Genomic DNA, 15788 nt, shown 5'->3' on the forward strand with positions numbered 1-15788 from the left:
AATATTACATGTTTCATCTTATATTAGAGCCAATTTAGCTTTCAATAATTAAATTTGAGAAATGTTTAAACTTGAACATGTTAACATTTAATTTAAAACAATCACGTGCAATGCATGAGTTAGCGACTAGTATTATATATATATATATATATATATATATATGCATGGGTTGGACCTCAAAATCAATGAAGAGAGCTTCCCTTAACTAAGGCAATCCACACTCTGTGTGTGTGTGTGTATATATATATATATATATATATATATATGCTTGGGTTGGACCTCAAAATCAGTGAAGAGAGCTTCCCTTAACTAAGGCAATCCACACTCTGAATAAAATATTTAAATCTTACTCTTCTTGCTGGTCTCGGTACCAGTAGTCCAAGCTAGGCTAAACAGGATTTGTTCTTTTTATTGACAATGCATTGCCCTTTCTGCTATAGAAAATTTGGTTTGATAAGTAGGTGATTATAACGGTTCCTTTTATCACTGACCGTGGAAAGCTAAAAGCTCCTCTGCTTTTGGAGTTTTTTTGAAAGTGGACTGACTTTTATTAAATTTTAAGCATATCCAGATACAAAGCTTCTCGTGCAGGAGGAGGAGATTCCTCTAGCCAAACACTCTCATCAACTAACCCTCTAGCATGCTTTGCCAAACAATGAGCCACTTCATTGGCTGTACGGCTAACCCACTCAACAGACACAACACGTAGACCAGCACACAAACATTTTATATCTTCATACAAGTGCCCAAGTCGTGACCCATTAGGCTGAGACCGTAAAATCCTCTGCATAACTGAGACATTATCTCCCTCTACTAGCAGCTTGGTGAAACCCGCATCCACAACGAACTCCAAGGCGTTGCGGCATGCCAACACCTCAGCCTCCTCACTACCCGAAACCGGTGGTCCTTTCGCTGCCATGGCTGCCATTACTTCTCCTTCCCCATTGCGAATTACTGCTCCGAAACCCGTCGCATTTAGTTCATCGAAAATGGCTGCATCAAAGTTTAGTTTAAACCCATTTCTTGGCGGTGGCCTCCACTGAACTTCTCTGGCAACTTGTCTTCGAGTAACCAAGTGTTGTTGGGCTTCTCTAAATTCTTTCAAGAAGTCAGCTACTCTCTTGTTTAGCCGAGATGGGTCCTGCAAGCTCCCTCGTGGAAAACTGTATTCCGTTGGTTCCAAATCATCCAATCCTGGACAAAGAAAAACTCGAGCTCCTCGGTATTTAATTTTTCCATTAGCTTCTCCACAAGCTGCAGCATATCAAACTATACTCCCCCACATTTCTGCAACCGTCTCGCACACCCCGCCCACATGTCCTGAGCCACACTACACTCCCACAAGGCATGGATTGCAGATTCCAAGCCTCTTTTGCAAAGTCTACACCTGCCATCGATGACAATTTGACGTCGAGCTAGCTTCTCACAAGTTGGCAGGATATCATGGCAAGCTCGCCATGCAAAAATCCGGACCTTATTTGGTATATGGAGTTTCCAGAGCTTGCCCCACACCTTGCTGCACTCCCTCGACGAAGAACTCTCTCCATTTACATCATGCTCCCTTCTAAGCTCTCTAGCCAAATGGTACCCTATTTTGACCGAATATTCCCCCTCTGTTGAGTGTAGCCAAAACAGATTATCATCATTTTGTCTACGGCTCAATGGAATCCGAAGTATAGCATCCGCATCTTCATGGTGAAAACTCCTCTCAATTAAGCCTCTATCCCACAACTTGAGTGACCAGTCAATTAACTCCGAAACACGCCATTCCCATTCTTCTTCCTCTGGTGGATGCAACACCCTATTTGTGGGGTGGTTCAGAATCCATTTGTCTTTAAGCACCCGGATTCCAGAACCATCACCCACCCTCCAGCAACAACCTTTCTTCAGAATCGGTTGAGCCGCAATAATGCTCTTCCACACATAAGAGCTATTATTCACGTCCCCTGCCTCCAAAAAATTACACCGTGGGAAGTACTTTGCTTTGAAACACCTATAGAGCAGAGTATCCTTTTCCTTCAGTAACCTCCATCCTTGCTTGGCCAGCATCGCCAAATTAAAACACCGGATATCCCTAAAGCCCATACCACCTTCCTTCTTTGGTTTAGATAGTGAGTCCCAACTCTTCCAATGAATCTTCCTCTCATTACCCACCTGCCCCCACCAAAACCTTGCGCACATGGCGTTAAGCTCATCACAAAGCTTTACAGGAAGCTGAAACACTCCCATAGTATAAGTCGGTAGAGATTGAGCAACGGCCTTTATCAATACCTCCTTTCTGGCTCTAGATAACATAATCCCCTTCCACCCTTGTAGCTTTTTCCAGACTTTATCCTTTAGAACAGCAAATGCTTGATATTTAGAGCACCCAATCAGAGTTGGTAGTCCCAAATAATTCTCAAACCGGTCCACTTCCTTAACCTTCAGCCAAGTTTTAATCCAATTTCGTTGTCCACCATCCGTATTGCTACTGAAGTAAATGGAAGATTTGTCAAGGTTTATGAGCTGCCCCGAAGCCGAGGCATAGAGCTGTAAAATATCTGCTAATGCATGAACTTCATCCTGAGTTGCTCTGCAAAATAGTAGGGAATCGTCTGCAAATAGCAAGTGGGATATACTAGGAGCTCTCCTACATATAGACACACCATGCAACCTATTCTCCACCTCAGCTTTTGCAAGTAGAGAGGAAAAACCCTCTGCACATAAAAGAAACAAATAAGGAGATAAAGGGTCTCCTTGTCGGAGCCCTCTGGATGGAGTGATATTACCAAAAGATTTCCCGTTAATACGGATAGAAAACGATGGTGTAGAGCCCAATTATGTCATGATACCTTTTAGGAAAGCCCACTCAACCCGATCATAAGCTTTACTAACATCAAGTTTCAAAGCAAGGGAACCTCTTCTACCTTTCTTCCTACAATGCATGGCATGTAACGACTCATATGCAACAAGAAAATTATCAGTGATGAGACGACCAGGAACAAAAGCACTTTGGGAAGTGGAAATCAAGTTTGGGAGGATTTGCTTCAATCTGTTTGCCAGGACCTTTGAGATAATTTTATAAATGACATTACAAAGGCTAATGGGTCTGCAATCAGTTATTTTTTCCGGTGATTTTATTTTAGGAATGAGAACAATATGTGTATAGTTAAAATCAGGTTCCATAATGCCATTATTCAGAAAATACAACACTGCACTAATCACATCATCTCCAACAATATGCCAAAATTTTTGGTAGAAGAGAGCATTCATACCATCTGGTCCAGGAGCCTTTGTTGGTCCCATTTGGAACAACGACGCTTTGATTTCCTCTGGACTGTATTCACTGGACAAAATATCCCGCATATCAGTAGAAACCTTAGGCTGTACTGCAGCTAGGCACTCCTCCAATCTGTCACAATCACCGGCCTTGAAAATATTCTCAAAATAATTGGTAGCCACATCTGCTATTTCTTCCACTTCCTCGACCCATCTATCGGCCTGATTCTTTATCCCTTGAATAAAATTCCTCCGTCTTCGTTGTGAGGCCTTTGAATGAAAGAACTTTGTATTCTTATCTCCATGTTTAAGCCAAGAGATTCGAGAGCGTTGTGCCCAATAAATCTCCTGCTTAAGCAAAAGGTCATCCAACTCCTTACTAACCACTAGAAACTCAGCTTTATTTTCTTCAGTACACTCACCCCTATTCAACCCCTCAATCTTCCTTTGGAGTGCCTTTATTTTTTCAGTGTTGGGCTGTGTTTTAGATGCACCCCATGCATGTAACTCCCTACCACACCCCTCAATCTTCTCTTTCACTTTTGCCATAGCAGAAACCATGCCGTCCCTTTTATTCCAACCTTCTTGGACCACGGCCTCACAATCCTCCCATAATAACCAAGCTTCTTCAAATTTAAACCCCATATTGCTTCTAGATATGCGGTGCTTGGCTGGCTTGGTTTGGAGAATGATTGGTAAATGGTATGATACGTGGGATGACAGGTGTGTGACTTTACTCTGTGGGAACTTAGCTTTCCATTCCTCATTGGCAACAGCTCGATCAAGATGCTCCTTTGTACTGGCGAGTCCAGGTCGCTTGTTATTCCATGTGAATGGATAACCATGAAAACCCAGATCTGATAAGGAGCAGTGTTCCAAAGCTTCATGAAACTCATCCATCTGTTTGTAAGGAGGCGGCCTATTACTGAGCTTCTCGGCGGAGTGCAATATCGCATTAAAATCTCCAATGCACAACCAAGGACCATCCACAAACGAAGACAAATGCGATAACAGAGCCCATGATTTAGATTTTTGACTAGAGTCAGGCCACCCATAAAAACATGTAAGATGCCATGCAAACCAATCCTCTTCAATCACCTTTGCCAAAATGTGATTCTCAGTAAAATTAATCACCTCCATTGCAACATCCTTATTCCACAACAAGGCCAACCCACCCCCTGAATCATGCTTCTTAACTATTAATTTATTTGCAAACTTTATCTCCCTGCAGTGCTTCTCAAAACCTTTTTTTATCAAGTCGCGTTTCCATTAAAAAACAAACTGTGGGCACTTGATCCTTCAAGAGTTTTTGAAGGCCACGAACTGTCCAAGGGTTCCCAAGCCCTTGGCAATTCCAGCACAAAAGTCTCATTGTGGCTGGCAAGGGTGTTTCGACACCCCTGCCACAAAAAAGTCATCTAACACATCTTGTACTTTCCCACGCTTTGATCCCTGAACCTCCAAACTTTCTGCGTTTTCCTCCTCCCAGATCGTCGAAGCACTTCTTTTCCCCAGTGAAGTGGTTAAATCACCCTTATTTTCCACCCCAGGCCCGTACTCCATGCGTGTAAGCCTATTCCACTTAGGCCTAGGCTTTAAAGGCCCATTATGAACTGAACCAGCCACCGATTCCACATTGGACTGCTCTACTTCACTCATTTCAGCCTTACTTGGACCCACCGAATTAATAGCCATGCACGTTGAAGCCATAAAATTCGTAACCCCCTCATTCCTCTCCATCACGCCTGCATTAACTCCCCCAATATCTGGACCAGTTGCTGAATTTTTGGTGCCCTCATTATTTCCTAAATCATGGGCATTAATTGCTGCTGAAACGTCTATCTTTGCTGCTGTTGTGCTTCCTTCTTTCCCACTTCGGCCAGCCACCTCCTCTGCCGCTTCAGCACCTTGATTTGGCCGGCTCTGTCCACCCCTGTCTGGCTGCCATGAACGAGCCCCCAAAGATTTCAGCCACTCTCCATATTGACAGACCACTTCGCCCCCACTCTTAGATGCCGCAAAGAAGCCAGCACAATGGCGGACATCATGTCCTAACAAGCTGCAGTAGTGACAAAGCACCAGAAGCCGTTCATATCTATAGGTAACCCAAGTGCGACCACCCTCCGAACCTGCAATGAATCCACCTCTCCGGATTGGTTTCGCGATTGGAAGCGCAACCTTGACCCTCATGAAGAGGTTTTGATGCTCTTGTTTTTGCCTCTTCTCAACCTCCTCCACAACCCCTAATCGCCTTCCCACTTCCACCGCCACCTTGGGAGAAACCATATCAAATGGGGCCCCCCAAATTTGGACCCATAATGAGACAGTCTCAAATTTCACATTCTTGTCCGTCATACCTCTTTGCCATCTGCGTAACAACAGGGCTTGGTTATCAAAAGACCAAGGACCCCCATTGAGCACCCTCTCCATATCAAATTCCGTTTGAAATTTGAATTGGAAAAGATTTTGTCCAACTTTCACAATCTTGACTCCATCATGTAGACCCCACGCCTTCTTGAGAGTGTTATGGACCGCCCTCTTATTGAAGGGTTTGCACGTAAGAAATTTCCCAAGAAGACTCTGCACACAGCTTTCAATCTCCTCCTTCCGTTCTTCATCTTTTACCACAATAACTTCTTCCTCCTCCGTTGTAAGTTTCATGTTCTCTAGACTATTGATCACGTCGTCTGCCATCACGCCCAACAAAGAAAATACAAACCCTCAGTTAGACCAAGGGAGGGAGTAACTCGTTAGGAAACGAGAGAGAGAGCTCCTACCTAGAGGAGAGACATCATCCTCTGCTTTTGGAGTTTTAATAATTTATATATACAACAATATAAAATATTGGCCCCAAAACTTTGGAGTCATTATGAATTTTCAACCTATCAATGGGATCCATCATGTAAATTCTTCTATGTTATTTTATTAAATTTATAACATATTGTCTATCACCTCTTCATTAAAATATCAATTTTTAATATTGAGTTGTGGGTTGGGCTTAGTGGGATATAAGTTGACAATATTATTTCACATATAGAAAAAAGAGTAACAATAACAATAATAATAATAATAATAATAATAATAATAATAATAATAATAATAATATGATTATGATTATGATTATGATTATATTGTTTTTATCTTCCTTTCAATATAAACAAGAGGAAAAAAAAATTACCCAAAAATATATTTAAATAAGATATCAATTCTTAAGATTACAAAAATTTAGTTCACTATCATCATAAAAGAATGGGAAAAAAAACTAAATGTTATGGACCATAATTTTTTTAGGTACCGTATATAATCACTATAAATACTAAATGTGCATGTAAAACTGTTAAGAATAAATATATTGTACTATCCTATCTAGATCTAATGTGAGAAAAAAAAAATCACTTTAAAATGTGTCAGATCGAGTTAGCCCATTTTTACTCCTGATAAAAATAACCCTTAGTCCAATTTGGTATTAATCTTTGGTTTATCGAGTTCGGTCCAATTTTTTAAAGTTTAGAAAACACATATACTTTTACAAGGTATTTAGTAGTACATTTGATTTAGCAAAATTCCTAATTTTTGAGATTTTATCCTCTCTCCACGTTTGTGTGTGTTAAAAATACTCTATATTCTAAAAAAACAAATGCTATGTTTCTAATATTGTTAAATTGTTGTCATTGGCAGAGATAAAAGTGAGCAAATACAAGAAAATTATATTTTTGAAATTGTTAAAATTGAAGTCGTTAATAGAGATGAAAGTTAGCAAATGCAGGTAGTTACTAAACTGGCGTTAAGCATATGAGAAATTATTGTAAAAATATATATATATATATATATATATATATATTGTAGGGTCACGTTGCGCGATGAACCGCAGTAGTGTTGGGTTCGCACGTGAATGGGCCCAAACAATATCATTTGTAGAGAGTGGATTCGAAAGGTTAGGCCTTAGTTACCCAGCGGTGGTTTTCGTGGTGTTCATATGTGATTAAAGTGCCTTCACCCTTGGAGTCTTTCTCCTGGAGGTGGACTGGAAGCCCTTCTTTTTTGGCCAGTCTTCCCAGCCCCCCTTTCTAGATTACTTATTTTTTCTTTTATACTAGCTTGCATTCACTTTCCTTCGTCCACGTGTAGGGTCAACCTTTCCTACACTGATACTTGTCCCGTCAGTCCAAGACAAAAGTCGTAGGGAGTGGTTGATAAAGCTAAAGCATATGGCTCTGTTAGGTGCAGAGCTAGGTATGGGGAAGGTAGTAAGGGCAGCCTTTCCTGGATATTTTAGATTTTCTTTCAAGTTTGTCCCTATACCGCTTTTGCCCTTCTTCTTGGTGGAGCTTTGGGTCAGCCGAGGACTGTACTGTCCTCGGCTGCTTCTTCGGGCCAATTTATGCTTCACGTTATTGAGTTTGGATTGTAACCCTCTTCGGCTTGGGCCTTAGGGCTCCCCATGAATAAATGGGCTCGGCCCATAAATCATTGGGCCTCACAATAGCCCCTCAAAACCCTGCTGTCCGACTTCCTGGTTGGAAAGGGGGGTTTTGATAACACCGAGCCTTTATTATAGCTCATTTAATTCAGCCCTTGACTGACGCTGGCGACTCTTCACCTGCCCAGGGAATGTACCGGTCTACAAGATATTCCCCTTGATTTGCGCACGATGCGTTTACGCCGTTTGGTTATCTGAAGCGCGCCTTTAATATCTTCTCTTTACGAGACCTCCCAGGTTCAACGGTTTTTGATGACGTGGGGGAATGAAACGGGCATATTCATGTTTGCAGATTTCCTTGGAGATCTGAATTCATTAAGTACTCTTTTCTTCGTCCCCTATATAAAGAGAAGAAACAAGAATTGTTTCCCCCACAGATGAATTCCTTTAATCCCACCAAAATTTGAAACCCTTAGATTCCTTCCGGAGTTTATTCTTATTCTCCAGTTATACCTTAACCTGAAACACACTCACCGTAGTAATAAGCAATGAAAAAACTATTCCCCTCCCAGAAACACTATGTTCTAACGAAGCTCGAAATGGCTCGATCAGGGCAAGGATGGCGGAGACTCAAGATTTGTCTCGCCTTTCTTTTAGCCAAAATCCGAAGCAGGGACTCGTCACGTCACATTTTTGGCGTGACTGAGCCGAGGACACACATCATCAGTACTACCCGCTCTCTCATGAGCATATCTAATATGGCGCCAATGTGTTAGGAGTTAGGACTGGGGCAGGGACTAAGTGCCCCTGCTTCTTCCTCTCTTCGTTCACTGGCGCCTCCTTCCGCCTCTCTTTCTTCCTTCTCATCTTTTCCCTCTTCTTCTCCTCCTTCTTTTACTCATGTCCTCCATCTTCTTCATTCATCTCCTCCATCTTCCTCATTCATCTCCTCCATCCTCTTCTTCCTTGTCCTTCATTTTCTTCTTCCTTCTCCTTCAACTTTTTCTAAAGAAAGTTCTTCTCTCAATATGAGCAATACTGAGGCAGAGATTGGAGAGACTTTGAAGACGAGTTTAAAAGACACCTGACTGTTTACTTATCTATATTGCAAATATTATTGTTGCTTCGGCAGTTTACCTTTTGTATAGGCTTGTTTAAGCTCCTCTTTGTACGTTGTAATAATTTTTCATATTAATAAAAATTGTTGTTATTTTACTTCGCATGTTCTGTTTCTATGTTTTTACAAGTTTACAAGCGCTGCTCGGCACAATAATATAGCATTTGAGTCAATGACAACTAAGGCCGAAATACTTGCTAATAAAAAGATGTCACCATAACTTTAATAGCATTATTTGACACAGCAATGCCTATCTGTGAATAACGATACTTACCCAAAACAATGCCGACATTAGAACTGGATGCTCTATGCGGTGTAAGAAGTAATCATCCGAAGACATATTTCCCGCAAGAATGAACAACCTCCGTAGGCTACCAAATAGTGGGGCGTCTCGCCATCATCCTAACACTTTTATCGGCCTCAACATTTTAAAGTATTTGAGCCGAGGGCTTTCCCCATTTGAGTAGTGGGCGTCCCCATAGGTTTGAGTCCGAGGGCTTCACAACGCCTTGGTTCTGTCCAAAACCTAGTTTTGTCACCCAGGTAGTTGGTTTCCCCATAGGCTTGAGTCCGAAGGCTGTAGTTCAGTTTCTCCCTTTCCTCAGGTATTTCGCGAGGTGCCGAGCAGGAGGTTATCCTCGGCAACGGCTATTCCTCGGCGTGGGCCATTGTCCCTGGGCCCCCATGCAGAACGGGCCTGGGCCGCGAATTCACTAGGCCCACAACTTAAAGGGTATTTATGTAGTTTTTGGTCACGCAGTACTTTTTGGCGTCCCAATGTTCGAGGTGCACCTTCCCAAGACTCCTTTAATCCCATGGTTGCAGGTGGCGTTGGAGATTGAGCCAGAGCCATCTTGTCTGTAGCGTTCCTTGGGACGCTGCGTGAATTAAATGCCACCACCTTATCTCTTTAAATAAATAGGAGAGAAAGTTGCTTCACCTACGCACCAATTCTTCAGTTTCCTCCCAAATCACAACTCCCATATCCAGTGCTATCCCCCCTTAGCATAACATGTTTGAGGCGAGGGTTGGGGAGAAGAAACTCTTTCCGCCACAGAGGCGCCGTGTCCTCCTGAGACTCAGAATAGTGAAGTACGGGCAAAGGAAGCATAAATTCAAGAGAATACTCCGCTTCGACAGAGGGGAAAGGGTGTTTCTCCCTCTTCTAGTCAAAATCCGAAGCAGGTTCTGTTCATGCCAGAATTTTGGTGTGTCAGAAGAAAGATTCTCCGCCATCATCGTCTCTGCCCTGTCGCAGGCAAATTTTTGGTGAAGGCTTCTCAACTTCCGGCTCCCTACACCTTTCCTTCAGCGGTGTGAGGCTCAAGTTGGGTTTCTTTTGCTGACTGAGTTATGGGCATGTAAAAGCATTGAGGAAGAACAAGGTCTTGGAGCAGTAGCCAACCTCTCCTCTGATCCACTTCCTCGGCTTTATCTTATTCTCTTGTATCTTTCTTTCTTTTTGGTTATGTAGTGAGCTCTGACATAAGCTGATTCCAGCTTTTCATTGTACGCTGTACTGTTTCTTTGTTTTAGTAAAAATGGAAATTTATTTACTTGTTTTGAATACTATTCTTTTGGCAACACCACTTTGTGAATGGGTGTACTCCATGTGTTTGTTTCTCCTCGGCGATATTTAAAGCAAAAACCCTTGAAACACAATCCAACTAATTCTAATTTGCCTACACTACCAGGCATAATAATAACAATTCATAGTAAGTTGAACTTAGGAAACTAACCGAGATAATGGTTGAACGTTCTGTAATAAGTGCGAGAATACTGTTTGAGAACGACAAATTCTAAATAATTCATCCGAGGGGGTGACCGAGCATTGAATGACTTCGCTTATGCTTTTGGAAACATGTTGCTCCATTCCGTACTAGTCCCTTTGGTGTTGAGGATCCGAGGGCAAACTAGAGAATCCATGTAGTTCAGGAATTAACCCAATTGTTAATGGAGAGTTTTCCTCGGGGAGATTCTAAGGTCCACGTAACGTAGTTTTTACTTTTAAGTAGTTGGTTTCCCCAGAGGCTTGGGTCCAAGGACCATACAAGGCCTTGGTTCTGTCCAAAACTCGTATTCTCTTTGTAAGTAGTTGGTTTCCCCAGAGGCTTGGGTCTGAGGACCATACAAGGCCTTGGTTCTGTCCAAAACTTGTATTCTCTTTGTAAGTAGTTGGTTTCCCCAGAGGCTTGGGTCCGAGGACCACACAAGGCCTTGATTCTGTCCAAAACTTGTATTCTCTTTGTAAGTAGTTGGTTTCCCCAGAGGCTTGGGTCCGAGGACCATACAAGGCCTTAGTTCTGTCCAAAACTTATATTCTCTTTTTAAGTAGTTGGTTTCCCCAGAAGCTTGGGTCCGAGGACCATACAAGGCCTTGGTTCTGTCCAAAACTTGTATTCTCTTTGTAAGTAGTTGGTTTCCCTAGAGGCTTGGGTCCGAGGACCATACAAGGCCTTGGTTCTGTCCAAAACTTGTATTCTCTTTGTAAGTAGTTGGTTTCCCCAGAGGCTTGGGTCCGAGGACCATACAAGGCCTTGGTTCTGTCCAAAACTTGTATTCTCTTTGTAAGTAGTTGGTTTCCCCAGAGGCTTGGGTCCGAGGACCATACAAGGCCTTGGTTCTGTCCAAAACTTGTATTCTCTTTGTAAGTAGTTGGTTTCCCCAGAGGCTTGGGTCCGAGGACCATACAAGGCCTTGGTTCTGTCCAAAACTTGTATTCTCTTTTTAAGTAGTTGGTTTCCCTAGAGGCTTGGGTCCGAGGACCATACAAGGCCTTGGTTCTGTCCAAAACTTGTATTCTCTTTGTAAGTAGTTGGTTTCCCCAGAGGCTTGGGTCCGAGGACCACACAAGGCCTTGGTTCTGTCCAAAACTTGTATTCTCTTTGTAAGTAGTTGGTTTTCCCAGAGGCTTGGGTTCGAGGACCATACAAGGCCTTGGTTCTGTCCAAAACTTGTATTCCCTTTTTAAGTAGTTGGTTTCCCCAGAGGCTTGGGTCCGAGGACCATACAAGGCCTTGGTTCTGTCCAAAACTTGTATTCTCTTTTTAAGTAGTTGGTTTCCCCAGAGTCTTGGGTCCGAGGACCATACAAGGCCTTGGTTCTGTCCAAAACTTGTATTCTCTTTGTAAGTAGTTGGTTTCCCCAGAGGCTTGGGTCCGAGGACCATACAAGGCCTTGGTTCTGTCCAAAACTTGTATTCTCTTTGTAAGTAGTTGGTTTCCCCAGAGGCTTGGGTCCGAGGACCATACAAGGCCTTGGTTCTGTCCAAAACTTGTATTCTTCTCTTTTTAAGTAGTTGGTTTCCCTAGAGGCTTGGGTCCGAGGACCATACAAGGCCTTGGTTCTGTCCAAAACTTGTATTCTCTTTGTAAGTAGTTGGTTTCCCCATAGACTTGGGTCCGAGGACCATACAAGGCCTTGGTTTTGTCCAAAACTTGTATTCTATTTCTTAATTTACCTACTTCCTAAAGGTTAGCTCCTCGAATAAGGTGGGGGAAGCTAACTTGATGTTTAAAGCCCCTAGACTTGCTATGCCATTGGCACTACGAGGCGTAGCCCCAAGTGGGAACTTGTGTCGGAACAACCACAACGTGTCGCCGGTCGTAAAGGCATCCTCGTAGACCCTTGTTCGACAGAAGCTCAACTCCACCGCCGCTCGAGCTAACGCGCAAGCCTTCCCCACAGACGACGCCAATTGTAGGGTCACGTTCCGCAACGAACCGCAGTAGTGTTGGGTTCGCACGTGAATGGGCCCAAACAATATCATTTGTAGAGAGTGGATTCGAAAGGCTAGGCCTTAGTTACCCAGCGGTGGTTTTCGTGGTGTTCATATGTGATTAAAGTGCCTTCACCCTTGGAGTCTTTCTCCTGGAGGTGGACTGGAAGCCCTTCCTTTTTGGCCAGTCTTCCCAGCCCCCCTCTCTAGATTACTTATTTTTTCTTTTATACTAGCCTGCATTCACTTTCCTTCGTCCACGTGTAGGGTCAACCTTTCCTACACTGATACTTGTCCCGTCAGTCCAAGACAAAAGTCGTAGGGAGTGGTTGATAAAGCTAAAGCATACGGCTCTGTTAGGTGCAGAGCTAGGTATGGGGAAGATAGTAAGGGCAGCCTTTCCTGGATATTTTAGATTTTCTTTCAAGTTTGTCCCTATACCGCTTTTGCCCTTCTTCTTGGTGGAACTTTGGGTCAGCCGAGGACTGTACTGTCCTCGGCTGCTTCTCCGGGCCAATTTGTGCTTCACGTTATTGAGTTTGGATTGTAACCCTCTTCGGCTTGGGCCTTAGGGCTCCCCATGAATAAATGGGCTCGGCCTATAAATCGTTGGGCCCCACATATATATATATATATATATATATATAAAAGGCACCAATAATGGTAGTGGAAAAGGTGCTCAGTAAGTTGATGAGAGTGTACGATGAGAACTTACTAGCTGATGAGAGTGTACGAAGAGATGGAGAACTTAACTAGCGACTTACTATCTCGTGGCTTTGAGATCAAGAGTAAGGTTTTCAGACCCAGACCGTTCATTGAACCGTAAAAGGGAGAGGTTCAAGGTTTTTGAGGTCGAACCGAGGTCGAACCGGGGTCGAACCGTGATGACGTCATAATTAATTTAATAATTAATTAAAGCTTAAATATAGATATTAAATTTATAAAACTAGCAAAATTGACAATATATCTATATATGTGAGGGAAATTTAATGATTTTCAAGCATATATTTAATAATTAAATAAGAAAGTTAATAAAATAAAATAATAACCATGAAAACATTAAAATTTATGATTAATTTTTGAGTAAATTTGAATATCTTTGAAGGATTTTAATTATAATTTTTTTTATTCCTTGTAAGAGATGGATAATTTAATTAAGTAGAATAAAATTGTAAAAAAAAAAAAAAATTGCTAGGGGTTGGACTGCTGTGCGGTCCAACCCCGGTTTTAGCGGTTCACGGAATTAACAAAAAATCCGGTTCTTTAGGCTTAAAAAACCGGTTTTCATCCCGGTTCCCGGGTGTCACGGTCCGACCTCCCGGTCCGGTTCGGTTCTGAAAACTATGATCAAGAGTGCAACTTCTCAGATGGGTTGCCAATTATCCAACTTCCCTCCATGTGAACTGTGAAGCCACTTTGACACTAAGCCCCTCTTTTATACATGCATAAAAAAACAAATAACAATAACAATATCAATATCAAAAAAATAATAATTATAATAGTAGTAAGAACAAAGTTTTGCTACAAACTTTGCTGCATCCTAAGACTACAACTCCACTTAATATCTTTTTATTTTATGTAAATTCTAACAAATCCATTATTGTTTTACATTTTTTTTTTTTGTATCCTCCATACTTGCAAAATTTCTAAAAGATCAAACATCCATAGTTATGTCATCAATTAAGTGTTAAAATTTCAAGTTTTTGTAGTCTAAAATTATGTATAAAAAATAAGTTTATAAATTAAATAATAAATAATATCCGATTGACACGAAATTTGATATGTGTGTTAACAACATTAAAAAAAAACATGCAATCTAATAGTTATATTTTCAAAATATGTATTTATGTTAATTTTTTTAGAGGGTTACAATTAAGTTTGTAGCTAAACTTTGTCCTAATAATAAAATGATTATATTGTCTTTATCTTCCTTTAATTACAAATAAAAAAAACAAATAATAAAATTAACCCAAAAGAAAAGTTAAATGACGTATAAATTCTTTAGATTGCACAATCCATAGTTCACTGTCATCAGAAAAGAATGAGAAATTAACTATATGTCATGAACCATAATTATATATTTATAAGGGATTTTTTTAAACATTACTAGCCTCTGAGCACGTGCTCACGCGCGTATTCAGAGGCTTTTCTATTTTTTGGGTAAGGGTTAATTTAGAGCATTTATTATAATTTGGGATTATTACATTTTCTAATCACAAAAAAACCTAGGGGTGTGATGAGTGTCATGTGTGAAGAAATAATTTTCCCATCACACCCCTAGATTTTTTTGTGATGAAAAATTATTGTGATTGGAAAATTATTTCTCCACACATGACACTCATCACATCCTTAGGTTTTTTTTTTTTTTTTTTTTGTGATTGGAAAATGTAATAATCCCAAATTATAATAAATGCTCGAAATTAACCCTTACCCAAAAAATAGAAGAGTCACGCGTGCTCAGAGGCTAGTACATATAATAATTCTTGTAAAGTCTCTCACCCGAACTTATCTAATATTCCATTCCAATGACTCCTCAATGCAATCCAAAAAGTTTGTGCATACGTGAACCTGAGAGAGATAAAAGAATTAGGATTAAACCAAGTATTTAAAAAAATAATAATAATTAACAAACCAACGTTAGCATACATGTTGGTAAAGATAATAGCTTAAGTTTGTTAGAGTTTGTGTTTGATTGAAATTTTGATGAGATAATTTTTCCTGAAAATCCTATTAAAATTGTTCAGAATAAAGATACATATCTAACTCCCTACAAAATAGGACAACTTTCTGTTAGTTAACAAAGCAAACTCACCTCACGTTCTCTCTCTCTCTCTCTCTCGCTCTCTCTCTCTCTCTCTCTTTTCTTTTTTCTTTTTTCCTTTTTTTCTTTTATCAAGATTTTTTTTTTCAAACTTCACTTTCCTTACTCACGTTTAAAATTATTCAGTCACCACCAACATTTCAAAATTAATTTTAAAAAAAAAGAAAAGAAAAGAAAAAAAAAAAAAAAAAAAAGAGCAAACGTGATACATTAAAAAAAAAAAAAAAAAAAAGTAGAACTCAAGGTTGCTACATACTTAAATAAAAAAAATTAACGCCAAAAAGATATACATTCAATCACAACCAACATTTCAAAATTACATTTAAAAAAAAAAAGGAAAAAAAAAAGGATAGTTAAAGTGATACATTAACCAAAAAAAAAAAAATGTAGAACTCAAGGTTGCTACATACCTAAATAAAAAAATAAAATAAAAAAATTTAATGCCAAAAACATA

General features: G+C 40.6%; 1 protein-coding gene across 1 annotated transcript; it reads right to left on the reverse strand.

Moving 5' to 3' along the window:
• Window positions 1-4626: 4626 nt before the first annotated feature.
• LOC126728702 (uncharacterized) lies at window positions 4627-5952 on the reverse strand. The gene has a single exon (XM_050434487.1). It carries the CDS (start codon window positions 5950-5952, stop codon window positions 4627-4629), a length of 1326 nt encoding a protein of 441 aa, XP_050290444.1.
• Window positions 5953-15788: the final 9836 nt, after the last annotated feature.

Source organism: Quercus robur, chromosome 5 (assembly GCF_932294415.1).
Source record: "Quercus robur chromosome 5, dhQueRobu3.1, whole genome shotgun sequence".
NCBI lineage: Eukaryota > Viridiplantae > Streptophyta > Magnoliopsida > Fagales > Fagaceae > Quercus > Quercus robur.